The sequence below is a fragment of the Triturus cristatus genome, chromosome 4_1 (genome assembly GCF_964204655.1).
Source record: "Triturus cristatus chromosome 4_1, aTriCri1.1, whole genome shotgun sequence".
NCBI lineage: Eukaryota > Metazoa > Chordata > Amphibia > Caudata > Salamandridae > Triturus > Triturus cristatus.
This window is the reverse complement of record NC_140585.1, coordinates 117,613,291-117,640,851: the sequence shown is the minus strand read 5'-3', so window position 1 is coordinate 117,640,851 and position 27,561 is coordinate 117,613,291. Positions and strand designations below refer to the sequence as shown.

Below are 27,561 nucleotides of genomic sequence, written 5' to 3'. Positions count from 1 at the left end.
GACTTTACAAAGTTATCCCGGCCGTATTTTTAGGTCTCGCCTTGCTATCGCGTAAGCGATAGCAAAGCGAGACTATAGGTGCTTTTAAAAGTGCTCCCAAAAAGCGGATTGCATGGCGAGCACGCGCACAATAACGTGCATCGTGTTGCCATGCACTCCGCTTTTTGGGAGCAGTTCAAAGGGTGCGCTCCCCCGCCCCCGCCAAGCGCGCGCGCCACACTCCGCCGGGCTTGTTTATACAATGCAGCCCTGCTCTCCGCTCCCCCGCCTGGAATGTGCTCCCCGTGCGAACACTTTGTAAACAATTGACATGTGGACAGGTGGACACTGCGGTTCACCTCACACAGTTGAGATTGAGCAGCTTATTTAACTGTGTGTGATGGCTGGGCTGTATTCATAATAAAAACAACTCATACGACCACATTACACATTAAGCAAGGAGATGCTCACCACGTCTTACACGATAGTTGCCGTATATCTAGTTAAACACGCATTACAAACTGACCGTATTGATTACGAACATTTTCTGATCAGCATTATATATACTTTATACTAGAGCCAACTAGAACACAACTGGTATTAAAGCTACTGGTTAGTTTCTGTGGAAATTCGCCCACAGATATGGAGTGTCCTCAGATATCAGGACATCGATCTCAATGTATTGACCTTGTACATATTTTAGAAGCGGCTGTGTCCCTACACTCTACAGGGACCTTAGCTCGCTTGCGGCTCAACGTTGTGCTTATGGTTGACTTGTGAACAGTTTTTATACTTTATTTTTATTTTATTTGTTTCTTACTCGGGCACTTTACTGGGCCAGCTGGGTTACAGCCTGATCCGACTCTAAAAGTGTCTGAAGGTTTAATCGTTGAAATGCTGCGGTAATGGCCTTTGGAGAATCTACAGCACGACAAAAACCTATGTAGTTTACAGAGCGTATTGCTAATATCTCCTGGCCATCTTCCTGCCCACCTTACGGTGATTTACATCAGAAAGATCGCAGCCCATTAGTGAAGGAATGTAATATCTGATATATGTTACGCCAATATGGTTCATCCGGAAGAGATAAGGGCGCATATGCCCCTCCTGAGCAGGGCGTGCTATGTGTGTGCAGAAAGCAACACTGTAGCTCCCTCACAACGTCAAGCTTTGCAAACAGTTGTTATGCATCGGGCATGAGATTAGGTCAAATATACAGAGCCGACCACACCCTTAAAATTGACAGAGCACGACACAGTGTAGATGCTGTAGACACTTTCACGCAGGTGGACGGATTGCCTCAGCGCCTACCCACATCTGGAGGCCCCAGAATAACACCGAATGTACGTTGATAGGCGGTACCCAGAGATTACAGAGCACTGCACAGGCTTCATGTTACATACAAAGGTTTACCTAGCAAAATGGCAAGGCGCCCTCGTAAGCACCGCTGAAACCCTTAAATGTTCCGAGCTAGAAGCAGACCGCGTTCAAAGTAAATGGGTTCCATGTTTTTGCAGGCGTGCAAACGATGAAGTGACACAGCTGCCACGAAAACAAACTATTGCACCTGAAATGGAAGCTCACTTGTGAAACAAGAGTTCAGAAGGTCGGGGAAATACATGACAACATGAGGATGCTTCATTGGTATGCTGATGGGTTGACACCTGTTTCCAAAGCTTCACAGACTTGAGAGGATGTCACAAATCTTTTGTTTTCTGCTGTAGGAGCAGAGCTTCCAGGCTCAGCCACGCCCTCTGCACTTTCTCACCAAACTGCTATGTACGAGCACAAAGAAGCAAGCCGGGTCCTTTCCTCCTTCACACCACTGGAGAGTCAGAAGCAGGTGGCCAGAAACATTATCAAGCCATGTCAGAAAGTAAAAGGCTTCAAATTAACAAGTGCGGAAGGAACAAGCCAAGAACCAGGACTGCGGCACAGGACAGCTGCAGATATTCTGTCAGATATGTTCCCAACTGTGCAGCACATGGCAGCACTGCACACCCAGCACTGCACAGCACATAGCAGCACTGTACACCCAGCACTGCACTGCCCTCTCTGAGAGTTCTCAATCTCCGTGCAGCACATGGCAGCACTGTACACCCAGCACTGCACTGCCCTCTCTGAGAGTTCTCAATCTCTGCTGCAGTAATGGCAGCACTGTACACCCAGCACTGCACTGCCCTCTCTGAGAGTTCTCAATCCCTGCTGCAGGACATGGCAGCACTGTACACCCAGCACTGCACTGCCCTCTCTGAGAGTTCTCAATCTATGTGCAGCACATGGCAGCACTGTACACCCAGCACTGCACTGCCCTCTCTGAGAGTTCTCAATCTCTGTGCAGCACATAGCAGCACTGTACACCCAGCACTGCACTGCCCTCTCTGAGAGTTCTCAATCTCTGTGCAGCACATGGCAGCACTGTACACCCAGCACTGCATTGCCCCCTCTGAGAGTTCTCAACCTCTGCTGCAGTAATGGCAGCACTGTACACCCAGCACTGCACTGCCCTCTCTGAGAGTTCTCAATCTCTGCTGCAGTAATGGCAGCACTGTACACCCAGCACTGCACTGCCCTCTCTGAGAGTTCTCAATCTCTGTGCAGCACATGGCAGCACTGCACACCCAGCACTGCATTGCCCTCTCTGAGAGTTCTCAATCTCTGTGCAGCACATGGCAGCACTGCACACCCAGCACTGCATTGCCCCCTCTGAGAGTTCTCAAACTCTGCTGCAGTAATGGCAGCACTGTACACCCAGCACTGCACTGCCCTCTCTGAGAGTTCTCAATCTCTGCTGCAGTAATGGCAGCACTGTACACCCAGCACTGCACTGCCCTCTCTGAGAGTTCTCAATCTCTGTGCAGCACATAGCAGCACTGTACACCCAGCACTGCACTGCCCTCTCTGAGAGTTCTCAATCTCTGTGCAGCACATGGCAGCACTGTACACCCAGCACTGCACTGCCCTCTCTGAGAGTTCTCAATCTCTGCTGCAGCACATGGCAGCACTGTACACCCAGCACTGCACTGCCCTCTCTGAGAGTTCTCAATCCCTGCTGCAGCACATGGCAGCACTGTACACCCAGCACTGCACTGCCCTCTCTGAGAGTTCTCAATCTCTGTGCAGCACATGGCAGCACTGTACACCCAGCACTGCACTGCCCTCTCTGAGAGTTCTCAATCTCTGTGCAGCACATGGCAGCACTGCACACCCAGAACTGCACTGCCCTCTCTGAGAGTTCTCAATCTCTGCTGCAGCACATGGCAGCACTGTACACCCAGCACTGCACTGCCCTCTCTGAGAGTTCTCAATCCCTGCTGCAGCACATGGCAGCACTGTACACCCAGCACTGCACTGCCCTCTCTGAGAGTTCTCAATCTCTGTGCAGCACATAGCAGCACTGTACACCCAGCACTGCACTGCCCTCTCTGAGAGTTCTCAATCTCTGTGCAGCACATGGCAGCACTGTACACCCAGCACTGCACTGCCCTCTCTGAGAGTTCTCAATCTCTGTGCAGCACATAGCAGCACTGTACACCCAGCACTGCACTGCCCTCTCTGAGAGTTCTCAATCTCTGTGCAGCACATGGCAGCACTGTACACCCAGCACTGCATTGCCCCCTCTGAGAGTTCTCAACCTCTGCTGCAGTAATGGCAGCACTGTACACCCAGCACTGCACTGCCCTCTCTGAGAGTTCTCAATCTCTGCTGCAGTAATGGCAGCACTGTACACCCAGCACTGCACTGCCCTCTCTGAGAGTTCTCAATCTCTGTGCAGCACATGGCAGCACTGCACACCCAGCACTGCATTGCCCTCTCTGAGAGTTCTCAATCTCTGTGCAGCACATGGCAGCACTGCACACCCAGCACTGCATTGCCCCCTCTGAGAGTTCTCAACCTCTGCTGCAGTAATGGCAGCACTGTACACCCAGCACTGCACTGCCCAATCTGAGAGTTCTCAATCTCTGCTGCAGTAATGGCAGCACTGTACACCCAGCACTTCACTGCCCTCTCTGAGAGTTCTCAATCTCTGCTGCAGCACATGGCAGCACTGTACACCCAGCACTGCACTGCCCTCTATGAGAGTTCTCAATCTCTGCTGCAGCACATGGCAGCACTGTACACCCAGCACTGCACTGCCCTCTCTGAGAGTTCTCAATCCCTGCTGCAGCACATGGCAGCACTGTACACCCAGCACTGCACTGCCCTCTCTGAGAGTTCTCAATCTCTGTGCAGCACATAGCAGCACTGTACACCCAGCACTGCACTGCCCTCTCTGAGAGTTCTCAATCTCTGTGCAGCACATGGCAGCACTGCACACCCAGCACTGCATTGCCCCCTCTGAGAGTTCTCAACCTCTGCTGCAGTAATGGCAGCACTGTACACCCAGCACTGCACTGCCCTCTCTGAGAGTTCTCAATCTCTGTGCAGCACATGGCAGCACTGTACACCCATCACTGCACTGCCCTCTCTGAGAGTTCTCAATCTCTGTGCAGCACATAGCAGCACTGTACACCGAGCACTGCACTGCCCTCTCTGAGAGTTCTCAATCTCTGTGCAGCACATGGCAGCACTGCACACCCAGCACTGCATTGCCCTCTCTGAGAGTTCTCAATCTCTGTGCAGCACATGGCAGCACTGTACACCCAGCACTGCACTGCCCTCTCTGAGAGTTCTCAATCTCTGCTGCAGCACATGGCAGCACTGTAAACCCAGCACTGCACTGCCCTCTCTGAGAGTTCTCAATCTCTGTGCAGCACATAGCAGCACTGTACACCCAGCACTGCACTGCCCTCTCTGAGAGTTCTCAATCTCTGCTGCAGCACATGGCAGCACTGTACACCCAGCACTGCACTGCCCTCTCTGAGAGTTCTGAATCTCTGTGCAGCACATGGCAGCACTGTACACCCAGCACTGCACTGCCCTCTATGAGAGTTCTCAATCTCTGCTGCAGTAATGGCAGCACTGTACACCCAGCACTGCACTGCCCTCTATGATAGTTCTCAATCTCTGCTGCAGTAATGGCAGCACTGTATACCCAGCACTGCACTGCCCTCTCTGAGAGTTCTCAATCTCTGTGCAGCACATGGCAGCACTGTACACCCAGCACTGCACTGCCCTCTCTGAGAGTTCTCAATCTCTGTGCAGCACACGGCAGCACTGAACACCCAGCACTGCATTGCCCTCTATGAGAGTTCTCAATCTCTGCTGCAGTAATGGCATTGGTAACAGCCGCAGAATACGTCATGGCGATAAAGTTATTTTCATTGAATCGAGGCCCTTCATTTTCAGGAAAACGCTAGAGAGCTTGCTTTCTGTAAAAAATGTTAACAGGCAGTAAAATCACGTGGCTGCCAAAAAAAAGCGCAGTCGTGCTGATTGTGATTTAGAAAAACCTCTAAATGCAGTTGCCATTATTGCATGCAGTCGAAGCTGCCATAAAAAGAACAGAAGGGGCACGGCCACTATAGTGACTGCATGCCGTGTCTGCAATGCGGTGAATGCATTCATTGAAATCACAGAAAGGTGTCAAGGGAGGTTTATTTTAAATATTTGCCGGTTTGAATGAGAGGAGCGATATGATTTTCTAACTGCCTTCGCATGGCTGAAATGAAAGGAAACAGTCAGGATTATTGCAGAAGAAATTCACGGCGACGCGCCCGTGAGCTCTAACTGCATTTCACGAGTACCAAGATCCTGGACCGTTTTTAAATCATTAATAAGAGCTTCCACACACCCAGAAAATGTAAGCCTCGATTAAAACTATGAATTCATGAACAGACAATGGACATCTGTCTGCAGCACAATTGAGAGCCAAAATCAAACCAAGTCCAAGTCCTGAAGAGAATCCCTGAAGTGATGGGGATTCGAAACGTGTTGGCTGTTGAGTGTGGGTGACGGTAGAACAGGGTGTGCCACGAGGGAACTGAAAGAAATGATTTCCCCCTTTTTCTAGGTTGTCAACACCCTTAAGTAGGATATGCACCCCACCCTCCCACAGGCAGGTCAGTAGACGTGTCTTTGAATGAGCAATTGTCCGCCTTGTGTTTTCAGTCCTAATGTAGGACTGGACTAATTTCAGGCTGGCACACATAATTTATCGATGTTTGTCTTGTGATCATTGGTTTGCTGTATATATTTTTTTCACAAATAACGTTTGGAATGATATATGTGTTGTATATATTGTCTCACAAAAGAAATGGTTCTAAATCACACATACAAATGTGTTTGCAATTGTGTGATTCACTAATGTTGTGTTTCCTTTTAAAAGACATGCCCAATTGATTTATGAATGTTTTTTTGAATTATCAAAACTAAGCAGAATAAATGCTCAAAAACCTCAGAATTAGTGGTCTCAGGTTTATCGTGAATAGTTAAAATAAACCTCCCTTGACACCTTTCTGTGATTTCAATATTTGGGTGGTCCGGTCTGGGGAGTACAGGACCCACGCCTTCCTTGTTTTGACGAGTGAATGCATTAAGGCAGCCGGGAGCACACTCTCACCTGGTGCAGAGTGTCCAGGGGCAGCTTTGTCCCGGAAGGGCTCAACCATATTGTTATTCCCTGCAGTGGTCCCTATGCCCACCCTCTCCCTGGAGCACCACCCAAACAGCAGGCACGTGAAATGAAAATGGTGTGCCTGCTGTTTAACCAATATACTAACAAAACAATGTTGTTGAGGTGCACATACCACAAGTAATGTACGCAAACCGCTGCTTAAAATGAAAAAAAACACAGCGATCCTAACCCTACTAGCCCATTCCTTGTGAGTGCGGCACCTGCTCTCGACATGACAAACAATTATGTGCATGCCCCTCCTATGGAAGGAAACACCCAGGGAGCCTGCCACGGGGATCTGGCGCTGCACTCCCTAGGGAAGAGCTACCTTTAAGGAAGCATGCTTTCACTATAAAGTGTTAACAGGCAGCAAAAGCCCGCAGCTACCAAAGATAAAGCACGGCCGTAGTACTGCTGATTTTAATTTTAAAAAATGCATGCGCAGTCGCCATTATTGTATCCAGCTGAAGCTGCGCAAAACAAGCATTTGCAATGCAATAGGACTTGCATTTACGCGAGACCTATTGCATTGCAAACGGGAGTGCGGAAGTCACAAATAACGAGGGTGGAGTGAGGTTGGTGGCGAACGAGAAGGCACAGACTTTGGGGAGGCGCACAGGAAGAAAGTAGGGCTGTGTAACAGTAAAAGTAAAGGGGCTAGTAACCATGGAAGGACAGAAATTACGACATGACCGTCATAAGGAGGGACTAACAATTCTAAAACCAATCGGAAGACAGCATTTAAGACAAAAGCCAATGAAAAAGATGGGCGGAGAGTGAGTGGAGCATACACAAATCTTCCAAGCTATACTGAATAGTGCATGCTTTGCAAAGCGTGCAGCGCATGCGCTGCAACACTGGGCGCATCCTAAAAAGAAGCCTTTGTTATTCTTGCTGGTGATTACAACATTTAATTGGGGTAATGAATCTCTACCCAACATTTGTGTCTGGTGATATTCGGTCTAGTAGTGTTCCTCAAATTAGGTCCAAGCAAGGAGAGTGTTTAGTGGATGTGCTGACAGCGAATTTACGGAAAGACTCCAAAAGTAATTTGAATACCTTTAATGCTAGGAGTGTACAGGGCATGATTGATGATGTCTTTGTTTCTTATAATTGACATCAGTAAATCAATCAATGTTATGTTGAGGTTAGCCCTCAAATGATCATCATCTAATCATCCTACCATTTTCACAAACCCTCTGGGAAAACTAATCAATCAATCTGCGTTGAGTAGAGCAGAGCATGGACAATTTACAAAACAGGAATTGGTTAACTTTGACACTTTGACAAAAAAAATACTGAGCTATAATTTCAATAAAATGTTGCATTGTTAACTGGAGATGTCTGCTTAATATATTGTTTTAGACGTTTTCAAGCCAGCTCTAACTTTGTCAATAACCTGTTAACGTCTTGAAAGATTGGTCCAATAACTTTTAAGAAACACTAATGTTTCAATCACGCTTGTTTGCCTTTCACCCCACTGTTAATCTTTGCTTGAGACATGAATGAGATTATGAAGCTTTGGTATGTCTATAAGAAAACCATCCTTAAAAGGAGTCGTTGCTAGCACAAGGCTTGGGAGGACTTGTGTTCCTTTCTTTCATATGCTTTCACAAACAACACAAGTGCTTCACCTGAGCAGTGTGACATTTCCAGTCACTGCTCAAGTGCAGTGCAGTGTCACATCTGAGGGATAATCACCTTCTCCCAGTTTTGATCATTTCTTAAATGAGGATATGCATTTAATTTCCAGCCTTGAAGACCCCCAGACGTGCATGCCAGAAAGAGGTAAAAAAAGGTACTGGCTGGACACTCCTCAGTTTGTTACTGAAGCTGATAGGGTGAGCAAGAAACCAGAGAACAAGGAAACCTGAGGAGAAAATGGAAAATATGAAATGTACCATTTAATTGTGATACAAGCCTGTTCTTAGGCATGCTCTCTGCATCTTCGTTAACCATGGTAAACGACTTAGCGCTCTTTTGCCTCAGAATAAAGGTGGTAGAATTAGCAGATTTATTTAAATGTATGTATGTATAATTGATATAATACACAACAAACAGTATCTGCACCATATCTAGCAGGAGTCACAACAAACAGTAGGATGGAATGGTATGAGGTATTTACTGCTCAAAATATTAACCAAAGATATCAGTATTTTCTGGGCTGGTTAAATACCTCTTATTCCAGGTTATGGCCCTTGTAGTGTGGCGACACATACAGATGCCGTATTTACGAGCCCAAAGTCTGCACGCTTGCTTCTACTTCTGGCATTTTTCTTTCTAAATTCTCAGAGGTGTGATATTTTTTGTATGCAGTCAATCCTCCACCCGCGTTAAATATCCCCGAGTAGAAATTATATTAATAATAGATGTGATTTGTGCACATATTTATATGTGTTTGTTTGGATGGACTTGAGCTCTGCACTTATAAGCATGGCCTCAGTACAATTTCCTATTTACTCAATAATTCTGCCTCACATCATGTCATACAGTTTATTCTAATTCATTTCTAAGGAGTGATGCCAGTAACCAGAGAAGTGCACCCAATCTCACACACAGACACACACACACACACAGGGCTCAGCCACACCCTGTGTACAGAGCTCAGGTATCATATGCCCCACCCCTTCTGTGAGGGTATAAAAGACATGTCCTGAGCATGAGAGGAACAGAGGACCCAGGCAGGTAATCAGGCACAGAGACTCCATCACCCAACTCCTTACTCTCTCAGCAACATGAGGGCCATCCTTGCAGCTGTGGCAGTGCTCCAGGCACTGATAACTGGAGGTAAGATCAGCATGTCCTTTTACAGTCCTAATTATTTAGATTTCACTTAAAGGTGCACATAGATATGAAGAGAGTAACGGTCAGGACCGAGCTCACTTTTCGCCAGAAATTAGCTGGAAGTTGAAATGTCCCTGGCTGACTCTATCTACTATCATATGATTGCCCCTGCTCCCTTTATCCCTGTCTTTCCCTGTAAGTTCCATTGTTTTTCTCAGTTTTGCACAACCTGTAATTGCAGGGGAATCTCCACCCACAAACCAAAAATCTGGTGCTGTCCTAAGGACCCCCCCCCTGTGCTCTAAGGGGGGCTATAAGTAGAATTATTTGCAGTGACGTGGAGTATTCAGAGGGTGCCCAACTTTACCTGGGGGCCTGCCTGAGGTTCTGCCTTGCTAGACCTTGCCACATTTCTTAGCCCTGTACCCTGAGACATGTCTCCCTGTGACAATGCAGTCAGTTATGGTCTCAAACGTTGCAACAGGTGCAGCATCGAGGGTCATCACCTTCAGAGCATCTGTTGTCACAGTTTCCATAAGGTGATCACCAACAATCCTTGCCTGAAAGTTGGGGGTGTGGAGAAGCACGTGGCTAGTTCATCCAGACCTGTGTCCACAGCATCAAGACACAGGTGGAAATGTTTCCCCAGTCTTGTTTCCACAGTCCCCTCTCAGGCAGTTAGTCATTCCTAACTTCTGCATCTGTCTCAGGTGCTTTGATGCTGGGATTGTGTCAGGTTTGAAGTGGTGGAACCATTCAGGCATTGCTGATAATACTGAATGAAGAATTATAATTGTCAGGTGTTTCCTCCAGGACGTTACGTCAATGTGACTCAGCTTCTAAAGATTTCCTTTTTTATCATGAAATATGGAACAAAATCTGTACCAACAAGTCTAATTTGTTCCTTGACTTGAGCTCCACCAAACATGAGACTTGTGTCTCAACTCAGGTTCATAGTGTATCTTGCCTGTGTCCAAAAAAGGTTACTCAACGGCAAATGAGTTCAGAGTTGTTATCCTGCCAGTAGCGAATGTGTGCTATTCATTTGAAAAACAGATTTTGCCTGAAGTGAGATGAGCTAAGAATGTGCAATCTTTCATGCTGCACGATAACTGAGCTCTGGCTTTAATATTTGAACACGAGGTTTACCTTATAAGGAAACATAATCGTGCTGGTCAAACCTGTTCCATAGATGATTAAATGTGCGCTGCAAATTGATATTTTATAGAAATTCTCACCAAAAGTTAAAAAATTACATTCTTAATTAAGACATCACATTGAAAACAGTTTTGCAATCTTTTCTCCTGAAAGCATACACGTTGAAAAGCAAGTTAAATTTTAGGTGTCAATATGAAAGGTTTTAACTTCACTCCAACAGTTTACTTAGAAAAATGACAGCTATGCTCACATTAGATATATCTTGTTGCTCTTTTAAGCTAAACATTTATGACTAAGGCTTGGTCAGCAAGTTTGAATCACAGAAAAGGTCAGAAGTTCAGGAAGTTAAAAAAGGGGGAACCCAACTATAGGAAGCTTGGTTTTGCTGAGTGGTCTTTCTAGATTATGCACATATCAGGGATCCATATTTTTCTGCTATTATGACTTTGTGCATTGTGCATCAATGACACAATATGTGTTCTGTCCCCAAAACTGTAATGGGTTTAGTTAGTACAGTATGTAAGTTGACTCAATAAATGCACCATTGCCATTGAAGGTAAAATGTCATGTGTAGGCTGCAGTGTTTATTGCATCACATGACACATCATATAATTGTCATCTGACATATAATTTTTGTTTCCTCCAATCATTTCCCTCTTTACTTATGAGTTGTGATGCACAGCACTCGTACAGATGTGTTAGATCTTTTGTCTATGTCTAACCGTAGACATTTTCTACAGGAAGGGTAGCCTTCCAGTACAAAACCTATGTGAGCCATCACACTCACTGCTTTGCACTATGGTGCAAGTGCGTGTGCATGGCAGAAGGCAGCCACACGTGCTCTGGCACAGGTAGAGAGGTAAATAGCACAACATCTATGTAGACATTGTGCTGGTGTGCTCTCTGTCTATTGATGCAACACAGCGTATCAGCATTGGTTGCTGCTGTGTGTTTCTTTTTTTGTGTTGACATTTTTTATTGAATTTTATCATGAAATACAGAGTAACAGAAATAATAAAACAATGAATTATTGATAATATTAAATACATATGTTGATGATAAATATGAACGAAGAAATAAAAAATCATATTATATATAAATATTAAAATGAATAAATAAGTGAGTAGATATATGGTATAAAGAACATGAATAAGAACTGGATATTATACATATTATACATATATAAAATATGAATAAATCTAAATATAAAAGAGAATGAATTTGGACAAGAAAAATAAAATAATTGCACAAAAAGTTTTTTTAAAAAAAGGGAGGAGAAAATTGATATGAAAAGTGGAAGAAAGAAGAAAAGAAGAGAAAAGAGATACACTGTAAAGATAAGAATAAGAGAACAATGAGAGATAATAGAGCCAGAGGAAGGGAGGGAGGAGAAGGAGGACGGGAGTGGGGGAAATACATTGATGAAGGATAAAGGAAAGGGAAAAATAAAAGAAATACACAAAATATAAAATAATGAATTAGTTAATTCAAGTGTTTGCATTAGGAGAGAGAGTGGAGTTGGCTTCAGTGTTAATTTCAGTTTTTAAAAAAGAAGACCAGGTCTGGAGAAATACATCAACTTGATCTTGAAGGTTATAAATTGTGCGCTCACGTTGGGCTGTTTGCATCATTGCCACCAGCCATTCTTCCTGAGAGGGTGGAGAAGGAGACTTGCAATGACGCAAAATACAGCATTTTAGCTGTAGCCAATGCAGTGTGTAGAAGACGTATTTGTGATTTAGAAAGTTTTGGAAAGTGTCGAAAATCATGTAGAAGAATTGTGGCAGGTGTAAATGGTAAGGATAATGGCATTGTGGAATGTAAAGTCTTGCCAACAAAGGACCAAAAGGACCTTGTTGCTGGGCAATCGCAAATGATATGAACTATGTCACAACCAGAGGTGGAACATCTCCAGCAATTTGGGGCATATCAACAAGGGCTTTATCTCTGCTTTTTTGGCTTTAAAAGCTAAAAAAGCAGAGATAAAATTAGCACCCTATCAACAACAGGGTGCTAACATGCAAATTTGCATGTTAGCACCCATTTACTCTACGCTTCCCCTTGCATCTCTAATGAGATGCAAAGAGGGCGTTCCAGAGTAAAATAATAGGAGAAATGTCGCTAAGCGACATTTCTCCTATTATCAAGAATATCGCTAACCCTGTTAGAGACAAAAAAAGCAGCGCTAACCGCGGTTAACGCTGCTTTTTTACGTCTGTTATTTTTCTGACTTAGCCATGATATCCTATGGAAGGAGGATATCATGGCTAAGTTTGTCTGTCCCTATCAACAAGCTAACGTGAGATTATCGCTGTGTTTCCAGCGATAAACTCCCATTAGCCACTTAGCATGAGGATTTTTATCGCTATTGAGATAAGCGTTGCTAATAGCACGCTATCTCAGTGATAAAAATCAACGCTAGCCGGCGATAATTATCCTAGCGCTAAGTGCGCTTAGAGATAATTATCGCCGGTTGTTGTTGATATGCCCCTTAGTGTGTGAAAGCAATCCAGCTTTATGTAACTTACGTTGGTGACCAGTGCCATTCATGAAGGATTTTAAATATACAGAATGTAAGCCTTGCTTCACGAACGTCTTTATGTTATCGCTCCAGTATCTTGTCCCATTCAGAAGCCGTATATGAAATAGATAAACGAGATTGCCATTTTTTTGCAGAGCATACGAGAGAGATTGTGAAAATAAAGGAGACATAAAGGTTTTATAAAGACCAGAGGTCACTCCTCTAAACTTTCCCCACAGATTTAGGTAAGATAGTATTGGGGACACCTGCAACACCCAAGGGGGAGATCCCAAGTGTTTCCTCAGACATTGTTGAAGTTGAGAGTATCTAGAGGAGTGTTGTAAAGGAAGATTAAATTCCTCACATACTTGAGAAAACGATTTAAAATTTCCATCATGAAGAAGTTGATCTGGGGAGTAAATACCAGCTGCTTGCGATGAAGGCCAGGATAAAGTGCGACCATTGATACGGATAGCTGAATTGTTCCAAAGAGGAGCCTTAACATGAATACGCGCGTTTGAGCCTAGTATACGATGCCCCCTTTGCCAAGATTTGTGCATGACTGATAAGATCGGATTCTTGGGATCAGAACAACTAGTGCCACTACCATATAAAAGAGAAAGATCTGAGTTCTTGGATAAAAGATGACGCTCGATGGACACCCATTGTGGGACATCTTTAGTTCCTGGCAAAAAATAAGAAAATTGGGAGATGTGTATAGCAAGGGAATAGTGTTCAATGGATGGAAGACCCATACCTCCACATAACTGATGGGTCTTTAATTTTGTTATAGCAAGACGTGGTTTAGCTGAGCCCCGTATAAAAATCTTAATCTTAGAATCTATTAATCGAAGGGTAGCTAAAGGAATCTGGGGAGGAAGCATACCTAAAAAATAGATGAAACGAGGAAGGGTGATCATTTTGATACCTTGTACTCTACCCCAAAGAGATAAACCCAGAGCTTTCCACTTATCAAAATCCCTCTGCATTTGAGAAAGTAAAGGTGCTAAGTTATCTGCAACCATATTTTCCAAACCTTTGTTGACCAAAATTCCTAGATATTTATGATGTGAGGACTGCCAATGCTTCACTTTTGTCCCAATTTATTTTATAACCCGAAAAGGAGGAGAAATCATTAATATTTGAAGAAGGGATGGAAGAGATCGAGGAAGATTAGTAAGAGTAAGAAGAATATCATCTGCATAAAAATAGATTTTAGAATGTCCAATTGGGAGAGGCACACCTATAATATCATCAGATTGACGGATAGCAGCAGCAAGTGGTTCCATAGCTAAAAGAAAAAAAAGGGGGGACAACGGGCAACCCTGACGTGTTCCCCTCCGTATTGGAAACGCATTGGACAAAAACCCACCGCAATTAACCTGAGCTGAGGGGTTGTCATATAATAAACGCACTTTATTGATGAATTGATCACCCAAACCAAATCTATGCATAATGGTAAAAAGGTATTCCCACTCAATGCGGTCAAACGCTTTTTCTGCATCAAGCGAAAGGGCCAAGGTATGTTCTGAAAGATGTTTAGCAGACCACAAGGTGTGGGCTTGGGTACGGAGATGGTTCAGAGAAGAACGCCCTGGTACAAAACCTACTTGAGTGAAATGTATTAAAGAAGGTAGTAGTTTGCATAGTCGAGACGCCAAGATACTAGCCAAGATTTTAATATCACAATTTATTTTTATTTATTTATTTTAAAGGTTTTATATAGCGCTGGCTAGACCCGGAGGTATCAGAGCGCTTTACATTAGTATCAAACCACAGTTGCAGGTTACATCGTTATAAAGGTTACACAGTTATTAGAGCATGGCAACATAGTTATATGTAAGGTCGAAACAAACAATAAGCACATATACATCAGGGAAAAAGCAGGCAAGGGGAGAGAATCAGTGGGGGGGTAGGAGCAGGGGAAGTAGACAGAGAACAAATGAGGGAAAGAGGAGGGGAGGGTGAGAGACACAGCATGGAAAGAGGAGGGGGGTGACGGGGACACAAACCGGTAGACGAGTCATAGCTGCGTCCATAGTCCAGTAAGCTGTCATCCCAGGGGAAGTGGTTCATTTCCCCATATCTGTTGCGAGAGGTTCCCTTTACACAGTGGACTCTCTCAGAGGGGTCTCTGAGACTCCAAGGCCTACATACTGGATCCTTCCCCAAAAAGGGGAGAGGGAGTGCTTTGGCAAGCGGGACCATACCATACCTCAGCTGTGAGTGGCTCCCCTGGCGCTGTGGACTCTCTCAGCGGGTTCGCTGAGTCTCCAGAGTATAAATATTGGATTTAATAAAGAAATGGGACGATAGCTACCGCACAAAAGAGGGTCTTCGCCAGGTTTAGGTAGTACAGCTATAACTGCTTTATTAGAGAGAGGGCCCAATGATGATTCTTTGTCAGCCTCAAGAAATGTAGCATGTAACGTATCAATCATACTATGAGCTACCCATCTATAAAATTCAACAGGGAAGCCATCTTCCCCAGGAGCTTTATGATAAGGCAGAGCAGTAATAGCTTTAGAGATCTCATCTCTTGTGATTTCACCATCAAGCAGAGCTCTACCATCATCAGAAAGACGCGTAAGACTCACCTTCTCTAAACAAGAGGACATCTTATCTAAGTCTACTTGATTAGGATTGATAAAAGGAGTCAAATTCATTAACTATCTCTTGGGGCCTTGTAAGTATGTCACCTTGAGTCGATCGAATAGCTGGAATAGCCATTGCTGCTTCCCTTTGACGTAATTGTGCAGCTAACAACCTCCCGGCCTTCTCCCCTTCCTCGTAATGTCTTCCTTTCATCCTTTGTAAAGCAAATTCAGCTTTGGATGTAAAGAGACTATTAAGAGACATACGTGCTTGCTCCAATAACTTGCGATTATGTAAGGTAGGATCCGACGTATATAAACGGGACTAGAGATGAATATCTTGTTCTAATTCTGTCTGCTTTGCAATAATATTCTTATTGGCAAGTGCTGCATCGCGCATTAGTTGCCCTCTAATAGTGGCATTAGCCGCCGCCCAAACAGTTCTGCTGGAGGTGACAGAACCCTGGTTAATAGAGAGATAGTCCTGTAGATGGAATTGTAACTGAAGTTTACCCTTGGGCGTCCTGTGTCTTTGAATGCTCATACGCCATGGTTTACGCCCTGGCCGGGATAGACCTAAATCTAAAGATAAAAGGACAGGAGAATGATCAGACAAGGCTGCTTCTAGGATATGTGATTCCGTGACTAATTGAACCGCTTTGTGCGATATCATAAAATAGTCTAAGCGGGAAAATATACCATGTGAGGATGAGAAGAACGTATATTCTTTGTCTTGTGGATGACTAAGACGCCAATAATCACCCAAACCGTTATCCGAAAATATGTCATTTAAAACCGCTCTATCCGCTGCATTGGCCTTATCAAACGAACCAGTTTTATCTAAAATAGGATCTTGTACCAAATTCCAATCCCCACCAATGAGGTATTGCGAGGCATCAATTTCTGTGAGGAGGTGATTCAATTGAAGGGAAAAAGACTTTTTAGTGCCAATCGGAGCATAAATAGACCCAAGAATTAAGAATTCCCGAAACGTAATTTGGCAAATACATATCAACCATCAGGATCTGACCAAGTCTTGGAGAATTGCAACTCCATATTTGCGGACAGGATTTGTATCTGTGGGGTCATTTTTGTGAATGCTGCTGTGAATGACCTTCCCCACCCAATCTCTGCAAAGTTTGTCAGATTCAATCTCATCGAGGTGCGTTTCTTGTAATAAACCTATGTCTACATGTTTGGACTGTAAATAAGAAAGTACCTTCTTCCGTTTAATGTAATGAGTGAGGCCATGGACATTCCAAGTAATGGTAGATAAAGGATGAATATTAGCCATGATGGGATACAATCAAAAGGGATTGGGAATCAATGTATTAGTCACAAATGGGAAAAATAAGAGGTAGGAATACAGTGGGAGGGAATAGGGCTGTATGGGAAGGGAGAGTACTCTGGTTGATAAGAAATAGAAAAGTGTAAGAAAATAAGAGTTTTACAGGTTAAGAAATTTAGTATATGAAAAGAAAAAGAAAAAGAGAAGAAAAGAAAAGAAAAAGACTTATGGAGGACAAACGTGATAAAGAAGCAAATAAAGAATATAATAAAGTATTGTATCGAACAATAGAGAAAGATATAAGAAAATGTAAAAGAAGGTTCTTATTGATATATATTAGAGGGATCAAAATGTTCTATGTAATCAGTATATTTCTGGCTGTTAAAATATAAAAGAGAATCAAAAAAATGTATATAGATGCGTTACTTACAACTTTTAACCGCGGGTCTGAGCTCACTGGAGCACCACTACGAGTACAGACACCTTAAGGAGGGTGGACAATTAAAATGAATATCAGCCAGGACAATAAATTAGAAAAGCTGTAAAGAGAGTGAAAACTCCTGTGACCCAAATACATATAACAGTATGCGTTAGGAGGATAAGCACATTTCACTAAGAAACATAGATAAGCATTAAACGGGTCTAAAAGCAATGAATGAATGAGAATGAAAAACAGAATTTAAAGTAAACTCTTAAAATTATCATTCATAAATACAATTCTCATAATATTTACATAATAAACAACATTTGATAACTTAAATTCATAAATAACTATAAGAAAAAACGTTGGTATTTAAGAAAGAATGTCAGCATTGTAAAGATGGATAAAGAGCCTGTTCTTAAAAAAGTGAGATAGTAATACATTAAAAGCACATATCATAGCGTATAACATATGACCAATGTGAAATAAAATTATAAATAATGTTTAGAATAAAATTCTTTTGATAAAGGGACTGAAATAAGATACATATTAAAATACATAGTAAGTATATCATAAGGAAAAACACTCAGTAATATATTATAATCATCTATAATAAATATAAGTAGAACTTATTCATCTTTCTGGCTGAAGAGTAAGATGTAAGTAAACACAAGGAGTAGGCATTAACTGAACTTAAAGAGTCAGGTAAGTTGATAAAACGATATTAACTAAGACCGTAACTATGAGGATAATAAATAGGGACTCAACTCATTCTCCATCTGCAGCAGATTTTAAGGGAGATCTGGACTTATCTCTACGTTGATCTTGTGTGGTAGTAATTACAGACTGCAAGGCGGACGCTTGATCCTTGTGTGTACGAAAAGGTCGCTCTGTTTCTCTACCTTGAGGACGCACATCCCCAAGGTTGCGATGCCTTTTATCTGTCGACTGTTGAGGTTGTGTAGAACTTTGACCAGACTGCTCATGAGAAATATGTTGTACATCCATATCCTGAACTGTTAAACTGTCTAGAAAATGATGTAAGTCTTCAGGGTTGTAAAAGTCTTGTGATTCACCATTTTTAGTAAGGCAGAAGCGAGCTGGGTCAAACAGGCCATACTTGATATCCAACTTCTGCAGTTGTGGTCGCATAGCTAAGAACAGTTTCCTTCTTTCGTTGGTTTCTCTCGAGAAGTCAGCTGCCATATGTATTTGATGACCATCATAGATGTAAGATCTTTGCGTGTGAGCTGATATTAGTATCTGTCTGACTTGCTCATGTTTCAGAAAACAAGCAGAGGCCGTGGTCGAGAATCCAGGTTTGGTCGTGGAGGACCAATACGATGAGCACGTTGGATTTCCAACGGTGGTTCAAAAGTAGTACCAAGTAATTTGGGAAGAATTTTACATAGAAATAACCGAGCATTTTGGCCTTCAATTTTCTCCGGAAATCCAAGGAAGCGAACATTGTCTCTTCTATTGCAATCTTCCAAGTCAACAAGCTTACTGCGAAGAAGTAGAAAATCCTGGTCCCTGTTTTGTACTGAGTCAAGCCTGTTTTCCACTACAGTTAATCGCCGATCCAGCCCATCAGTTTTTTGATGAAATTGCGCAATATCCGCTCTAATAGATTTGGTTTCTGTTGTGAGGGAGGAAATGTTATTATCCATTTCTGTCAGACTGCAACTAATAGTTGAAATTTCCTGCAAAATACTATTCATAGTTGCTGCTGACTCAGCGGTTGAGTTGACCAAAGATGAAGTAGGTGGTGATGGGGGTGAACCTTTAGTAGGCATAGTGTGCAGTTGCTTATGTGTGTCTACGGGAGGAGACAATTTTGAATTTTTGTTGTAATTTTTGTGATTAGACATCTGTAAAATGTGTCCGCAGAGTGTTGAAAAAACCAGACACAAATTAAGCAATTAACAATCAGATGCAAACAATTAGAGCGCGTAGTGGTTAATATGAGGGTGAAAGAGTAAACTTATCACACTTAATCCTGTAGGCTCACGTAAATAAATATTTTAGTCTCTTACCGATAATAATGACAAAAATAATCAGTCACAAATGACAATGTATGGCATCCTATGACATACAATATTTAGCGTTTGTCACTGAAAAACAACATCAGCATAAGAAACTAGTAAGATACAAATTATAAGAAAAAAGAGCTCAATCTTCTACTGCATTGTGTATAAAATCATTAGACCTTCATAACATGCAATATAAAGCTGATAGTGTGTTCAGATCATTGAGCGAAAAAACGCATTATATGCCAGAGAAATTCCTCATAAATAATACTTCATAGGCCGAAAGATATTTCCACTGGACAGTGAGGTGGTATTAAGTGAAGATATTGTGCATTACCAACGTGAAAGGGCGCTTTGAAATGAAGAGTAACAGTCTATCTGAAAGCATGTTGGAAATGAATGTCACAGGAGAGAAAAAAGTACTAGTTGACCTGTGAACTCCATTCTTGAATTTTACTCTCTGCAGGTGTTGGCAGACGAAGATTGGAGAATATAAAAAAAAGAAAAAACAGTGAAGAACTTTAACATTTCACACATTAATCGAAGCGCAAAAGGTTGTGTGGGAAGTTTCAATAAAACAGCTGAGTTCCGATACTTTAGAAGTATTTGGTGAAAGAATAATTGTTCCAGTCAGAGATAACCTTGAAAAGGGTCATGTCATTGCAGAAATTAATCACAGAAGCAGAAGGCAAAGATACTTCTTACCAGCTGAGAAATATTGAAGCACTGAAGGAAGAGAGCCTTTTCCCACTATGCCTGGTAATAAAACCCTCTCAGGAATGCAGCCAGAGAGGCTCTCCGGTTACGAAAGAGCCGAGGTGTTTCTGAGGCCTAGGACGTGCTTGCCGGAGCAGAAAGTATTTCAGTCAGAATTAACCCTAAAAAGGGCTGTTCGACTCTGAAATTCAGCCACAAGTAAAAGCGCTGCTGTAGGAAGGCATAGCTGTCTCAGGGGTGATCCTAGCTGAGGTGTAAAGTGCGCCGCCTCGGTCAAGGGTCCGTCTCGCAGTGGAGCCTCACAATCAGGCGGCCATCTTCCTTCGTGGCCCGACCACGCCCCCCGCTATGTGTTGTTTCAAAATTTATTACATCAGCCCCTCTATCTTTAATTAATTCTACTTATCTCTATTTTCCCTTTTCTATGTATTATGTCTTTCTCTGCCTCTTTCTGTCCATTTCTGTGTTTCTGTCATTCTCTCTCTGTCTCAGTCTGTTATAATATTATATTAATGCCCCCAGCTGCTGCTCATCTCTCCCATTTTCTGTTCATGTTCCTTCACTTTTTTACTCTCCAAACAGCCAGAATTCTCTGATACTTTTTTATTTTTATTTTCCATTGCATTTTGTACCCTTGACCACCAGGTGCCATATCACAGAAGTGCACCTGGGGCGCAGCGGGCGTTCACGCCTGCTTTGCGGACTCCAGGCACTTTGGTATTACAGAAGGGGGCTCAGACACTTGTGCATCCCCTTCTGTAATAACGATAGCGCTGGCACACATAAAGCGCCAGTGCTATCATCAGAGGGCATTCACACATTTGCATGGGAGTGTGGCACATTCAAATGAGCGAATCCCTTTGTCTCTGCGCCCGTGCCGTATTACAGATGTGGTGCAGAGACAGAAACTCTGTCCAGAGGAGCCCTAAAACATGACACACTGTCAGTGCGCCCTCTGATGGCAGCCCTATGAAGGGTTGGTTTGGAATATGTGCTACTACGCTTTTGTATAAGGGTTCCTGTTCGGTTGTCAATGTTTATGTGTGCTCCCGGGGCGGCATCTTCACTCTTGACGTCTTTTGACAATTACTGATCTGCACTCCCTTCATAAAGGGGAAAGGGGCTCCCACGGACCCACTCACTGCACCTGCCTTCAAGGGGATTTGTAACCTCCCTTAAAAGTGCGGGAAGGGAGCCGCCTGCACTGTGAAACATGGAGCAGCGTCAAAGCAGCCACCCTTTTTTTCACATTAATTCACTGCTCACAATACAGCATGATTTTGCAGCTGCCATTCATCCTAATATGGCACATTTAAAAAGATGTGCCTGGTGCACACATGGAAAACGCACCCTATGTATGATGCAGCCCCAGACGTCTCTTGGCTTCTCCTTATTCCTAAATCATTTCAGAGTGAAGAGGACCTACTCTAAGTCTATAACATTTATGCTTGTTTTTTTACATGTTTTGAATTTTAATCATATTCAGATCTCTAGAATTCATTTCTTTTTCCCAGCAGATTGCCTGTTTTGCGAGCAGTGTCTTGCTACCGGCAGCAGCCAATGCTCCGGGATCTTCCAGCAATGCTCTGCTGACGTCACTCACTGCATCAAAGGACTGGAGAACAGCACAGTTGGTGAGTGCCGCATGCCACATGTTGGTAATGTGACTTACTTGTCCACATGATGGCCAGTGCTCATTTTGTACAATCATGATTACAGCAGCCAAAGATGTTTCTTAAGAGGCCATTGTAGATTGCACTGGCTGCAGCCCCTGTCAGCGCTACCAGATATCGGTACCAACAACACCTACATACCATTACAGTCCTAAAAGTATGACACTCTGGACTATACTAAGTGAGCCAAAGCTGTAAAATGGGCCTGAGCACGCACCCTAGTATTCATATTTTAATAATCCTATACTGAATTGTTGAACACTTTGCTCATGTGCTTTTTTTAAATATAGAGTGGCAGAGCCACCATGTGGTGGAATGTCATAAATATGTGCCGCTGATATCAAATAAGGGCAGGTGCCAAGCACCGGCACAAATTAAGAACTGCTTCTGGCCATTCATGCGTTGGTTGTCACCTGCCTCTGTGGCCTTCAAAGTCCCTTCTATTGCATGCACATGGCAGCAGCTTGTGATTCACTCATATGTGCTGTCTGGTATAAATATCTCAACCTTGCCAGCCTCTGTTCTCTTGCTTGCCTGTTTTCAAAGTACTTATTTGCAAACAGTCTCTGGCCGAAAATATGGGAGTTTAGAATTGTGGAAAGAGTAATAAAGGCATGAGAGTGACACCAGTGACAGATTTCCATTAAGTAAGCATTGTCGAGGGAGGTGCAAGATGGGGCACCTCATTCAAAAATGTTTAAGAGGAATTTTTCTCCCTGCATAAAATTGACATTTGCTGAAAAACATTTTCCGAGTTATTTTTAAACACCAAACCCTTACTTTTTCAGGGGGCAGCTGTTTCATCCATACTGCTTACTCATGTCTGCTCTGGAACTCACAATATGCATTTTGCCAACAGGGAATACTGTTATTCTAACTGCATTCAAGGACTGTCTGGATCTATTATTATTATTATTATTTATAAACTTATAATGCGCAACAGCTACCCGCAATGGGTTTCCCGGCGCCAGGGATAGACTAGAGAAGAAAGAGCAACCAGCAAAGCAACGTGCGAAAGAGACCTAACCTTTAAAAACTCACTTTCCTCTTTAAGAATCAGCAGAACTTGCTGCGACTCTGACTTCTGCAATGGAGGAGAGGTGCCAGGTATGTATGTCCATGGCTCTGACACCCTTTGCACAGGCAATATGCAGAATGCATACAGTCTTTGTCTCTGATATAAGAAACCGAGGCTGTGTACAGGGTATGTACAGTCTGTGATTCCTACATCTGTAACAGAGGAGATGTTTAGGGCACATGAGGTTTGTGACTCTTATATCTGTAATATAAAGTAGGTGTAGGGTTTGTACAGTTTGTGACTCCAACATCTGTAACTGAGGGAATGTCTGGCTCTCACAGAACTGAATTGGCAACCCACCAAGAGACAGATAGACTGTAAGGCTCTGTGCATTGCCCACAAGTTAAAGTCCTCATGCACTACAACATCTTATCACTCATACACAGCTTCAAGAGTAAGCCTGGGCGAAGCACTACGCTACGCTCGTGTAGTTTGCGAAGTTCGCGCTACTTCGCACTACGCGAACTGCACGCAGCACAGTGCGAACACGCGTAGCGTAGTGTTGCGTAGTGCTGCGGTAATTTTTTGCTTGCTCGCGGTCCTCAACGTCAAGTTGGCGACCGCGAGCAAGCAAAATGACATCCCGGCGAGACTTTTTCCTTGTTCGCGATCAGCAACATCAAGTTGGCGATCGCGAGCATGGAAAATAAACCTCCCGGCGAGATTCCCAACGCGAGGAGGTCAGGTTTCTCATTGCGAGGGGTTGCGTATGCTCGCGACCGCTCGCGATGAGAAACTACCAGTTCGCGTTGAGAAAGCTGCCGCTCGAGTAAAAATCTACTCGAGCAGCAGAAAACTACAGCTTGCACTGTGCAAGATGCCATTTTCAATGATTGAACAGTGCCGGTTGCTTGTCCGCACTGTGCAATCATTGAAAACAACATCTTGCACAGTGCGAACATGTTACTACGCAGTTCGCGAAGTGCTACGCGTAGCTCGCGTAGTGCGAACTTCACTTTGCGTAGCTTCGCGAAGTGCTACTTCGCGAACTACGCCCACCCTTATTCAAGAGCACAAAGATCTAATGACCTGTCACTCCGTGCTGTCTCCAAGATGTCCCATCCATTGGACACATCTGTCATTTATTCTCTTGATAGCCCTGGGGGTTCTCTGACAAAATTTCGAAGGTCAGAAATTCGACCTACAAAAATATCGCAACACTAATATCGATGTCAAGAATATCGACATCCTATCTACAACATGGTAAGTACAAAAACATCGAAAATAAAATATAGATGTCAAAAATATCGTTTTTAAAAATATCGGGGTTTTTTTGGTTATAAAAAATATGTAAAATAAACATAATAATACTTATAAATAAAATAAACATAATTAAATATATTTCACAATGTTAAAAATTAATAATTAATAAATATATTTAATAAAAAATTATTTAAACATAGACATATAATATATAATATATATACTTACTTAATAATGTTTTAATAATTATTTTAATAAATTATAAATTATTTAAAAATGTTAACAATTGCAAAAACATTACACACATAAAACAATAACATAAATAAAAATTAAATATTTATGTGTAACAAATTAAAAAAATTACATTTAATTTTAATATTGTTAAAATTAATTATATACTACATTAGCTAAAATAATAACAAAAATATTAAATAGCAGAGACAATAAAACTACTTCTCCAGCTCCAAAAAAAACAACAGAAAGGAAAATGTTGGATAGCGTAAGGGTACAAATCACTATTCCCACTCCAGAGAGTGGAACAGTAGGGAAAGTGTTGGATAGCGTAGGGGTAAAAATTACTATTCCAACTCCAGAGAGTGCAACAGTAGGGAAAGTGTTGGATAGCGTAGGGGTAAAAATTACTATTCCAACTCCAGAGAGTGCAACAGTAGGGTAAGTGTTGGATAGCGTAGGGGTAAAAATTACTATTCCAACTCCAGAGAGTGCAACAGTAGGGAAAGTGTTGGATAGCTTAGAGGTAAAAATTACTATTCCAACACCAGAGAGTGCAACAGCAGGGAAAGTGTTGGATAGCGTAGGGGTAAAAATTACTATTCCAACTCCAAAGAGTGCAAAATAGGGAAAGTGTTGGATTGCGTAGGGGTAAAAATTACTATTCCAACTCCAGAGAGTGCAACAGTAGGGAAAGTGTTGGATAGCGTAGGGGTATAAATTACTATTCCAACTCCCGAGAGTGCAACAGTAAGGAAAGTGTTGGATAGCGTAGGGGTAAAAATTACTATTCGAACTCCAGAGAGTGCAACAGTAGGGAAAGTGTTGGATAGCGTAGGGGTAAAAATTACTATTCCAACTCCAGAGAGTGCAACAGCAGGGAAAGTGTTGGATAGCGTAGGGGTAAAAATTACTATTCCAACTCCAAAGAGTGCAAAAGCAGGGAAAGTGTTGGATTGCGTAGGGGTAAAAATTACTATTCGAACTCCAGAGAGTGCAACAGCAGGGAAAGTGTTGGATAGCGTAGGGGTAAAAATTACTATTCCAACTCCAGAGAGTGCAACAGTAGGGAAAGTGTTGGATAGCATAGGGGTAAAAATTACTATTCCAACTCCAGAGAGTGCAACAGTAGGGAAAGTGTTGGATAGCGTAGGGGTAAAAATTACTATTCCAACTCCAGAGAGTGCAACAGTAGGGAAAGTGTTGGATTGCGTAGGGGTAACAATTACTATTCCAACTCCAGAGAGTGCAACAGCAGGGAAAGTGTTGGATAGCGTAGGAGTAAAAATGACTATTCCAACTCCAGAGAGTGCAACAGCAGGGAAAGTGTTGGATTGCGTAGGGGTTAAAATTACTATTCTAACTCCAGAGAGTGCAACAGTAGGGAAAGTGTTGGATAGCGTAGGGGTAAAAATTACTATTCCAACTCCAGAGAGTGCAACAGTAAGGAAAGTGTTGGATAGCGTAGGGGTAAAAATTACTATTCCAACTCCCGAGAGTGCAACAGTAGAGAAAGTGTTGGATAGCGTAGGGGTAAAAATTACTATTCCAACTCCCGAGAGTGCAACAGTAGAGAAAGTGTTGGATAGCGTAGGGGTAAAAATTACTATTCCAACTCCAGAGAGTGCAACAGCAGAGAAAGTGTTGGATAGCGTAGGGGTAAAAATTACTATTCCAACTCCAGAGAGTGCAACAGTAGGGAAAGTGTTGGATAGCGTAGGGGTAAAAATTACTATTCGAACTCCAGAGAGTGCAACAGTAGGGAAAGTGTTGGATAGCGTAGGGGTAAAAATTACTATTCCAACTCCAGAGAGTGCAACAGCAGGGAAAGTGTTGGATTGCGTAGGGGTAAAAATTACTATTCTAACTCCAGAGAGTGCAACAGTAGGGAAAGTGTTGGATAGCTTAGAAGTTAAAAATATCATACTTATAAATAAAAGAATTCTTTAAAATAATTAATAATTTAATTATTAAATAACTCAAAATTACTTACAAATACCAATATATATTTATTAAAAACATAGCTACCAATAAATAATTAATTAGCAATAAATTATTAATAAATAATAATTAATGAATATTAATTACCAATTAAAACATATTGAACAATTACATTTTTTATACCAAAAAATAATTATCAAACACTAATTACCAATTAAAAAATATTAAACAATTACATATTTTTTATACACAAATTATTAATTTTTATACATTGTTTACCAATTATTAATTACTTATTAGTATATTAATTAGAAATATCAAATAATATTTAAACATATTTAACTACCAATTGATTATTAATCAACAATAAATTATTTTTCATAACCAAATTATTATAATTTAAATTATTTACCAATTAATAATTAATCTCCAATTTAATAATTATCAATACCCAACAACAAATTTAATAATTACTTAATTAGATTTCAATCACTTCCAACACTATTCCCCCATAAACACACAAAACACTCAAATAATAAAACAATACAGTTAACATAATTATCAATTAATCAATTAATAAAAACTAATTACCAATTAATAATAATTAATTACCAATTAATACTTAATTAACAATAATATAATTATCAACACCAATAAATAAATAAAAATATTACTTAATTACAATTAAATTACTTCCCACCCTATTCCCCTATAAACCCACAACCCGCTACAGAATTTAAACTCAAAAATTATTTTCAATTATTTTATAATTCCTAATAATTTATAATTAATTTCATATAATTAAATTACTTCCCACCCTGTTCCCCTATAAACCCACAACCCGCTACAGAATTTAAACGCTAAAATTATTTAAAATTAATTTATAATTCCCAAAAATGTATAATTAAATTCATATAATTAAATTACTTCCCACCCTATTCCCCTATAAACCCACAACCCGCTACAGTACTAAAACACAAAATTAACTTAAAAAAACCATTATTAACATATAAAAATTGTATACATATATTTTTAAACCAGTAGAACACTTAACAAAAAATAATTAACACATAAATATTAAATACATATTAAAACACATAGTAATATTATAAATATAGATATTAGTGACATGGATATTAGTAACATCGATATATTTCATATTGATATTACTAATTTCGATATTACTAACATCGATATTAATAAAATCGATATTACTTACCTTAGGGTCGATATTCTGTCCATAGATATTCTTGACATCGATATTCTGTCCCTTCGATATTCTAAACTCGATATTATTGTAGGTCGAAATTAAAGTTTCGATATTTGGACTGCTCACCAGCCCTGGGAATACCAATTCTGGCAGCTGTTTTTTCTTTATGAAAAACTC

The 27,561-nt window shown here is 41.7% G+C and overlaps 1 protein-coding gene across 1 annotated transcript in view; it reads left to right on the top strand.

Annotated features, from left to right (window-relative positions):
* LOC146844090 (phospholipase A2 inhibitor and Ly6/PLAUR domain-containing protein-like) overlaps positions 1-27,561 on the top strand; it is a 138,195-nt gene that overhangs the window by 32,074 nt on the left and 78,560 nt on the right. The window contains exons 2-4 of the mRNA XM_085650838.1: positions 21,535-21,682; positions 22,581-22,626; positions 22,719-22,828. Coding sequence (XP_085506964.1) covers positions 21,535-21,682; positions 22,581-22,626; positions 22,719-22,828 — 304 coding nt within the window. The remainder of the gene's footprint in view (positions 1-21,534; positions 21,683-22,580; positions 22,627-22,718; positions 22,829-27,561) is intronic.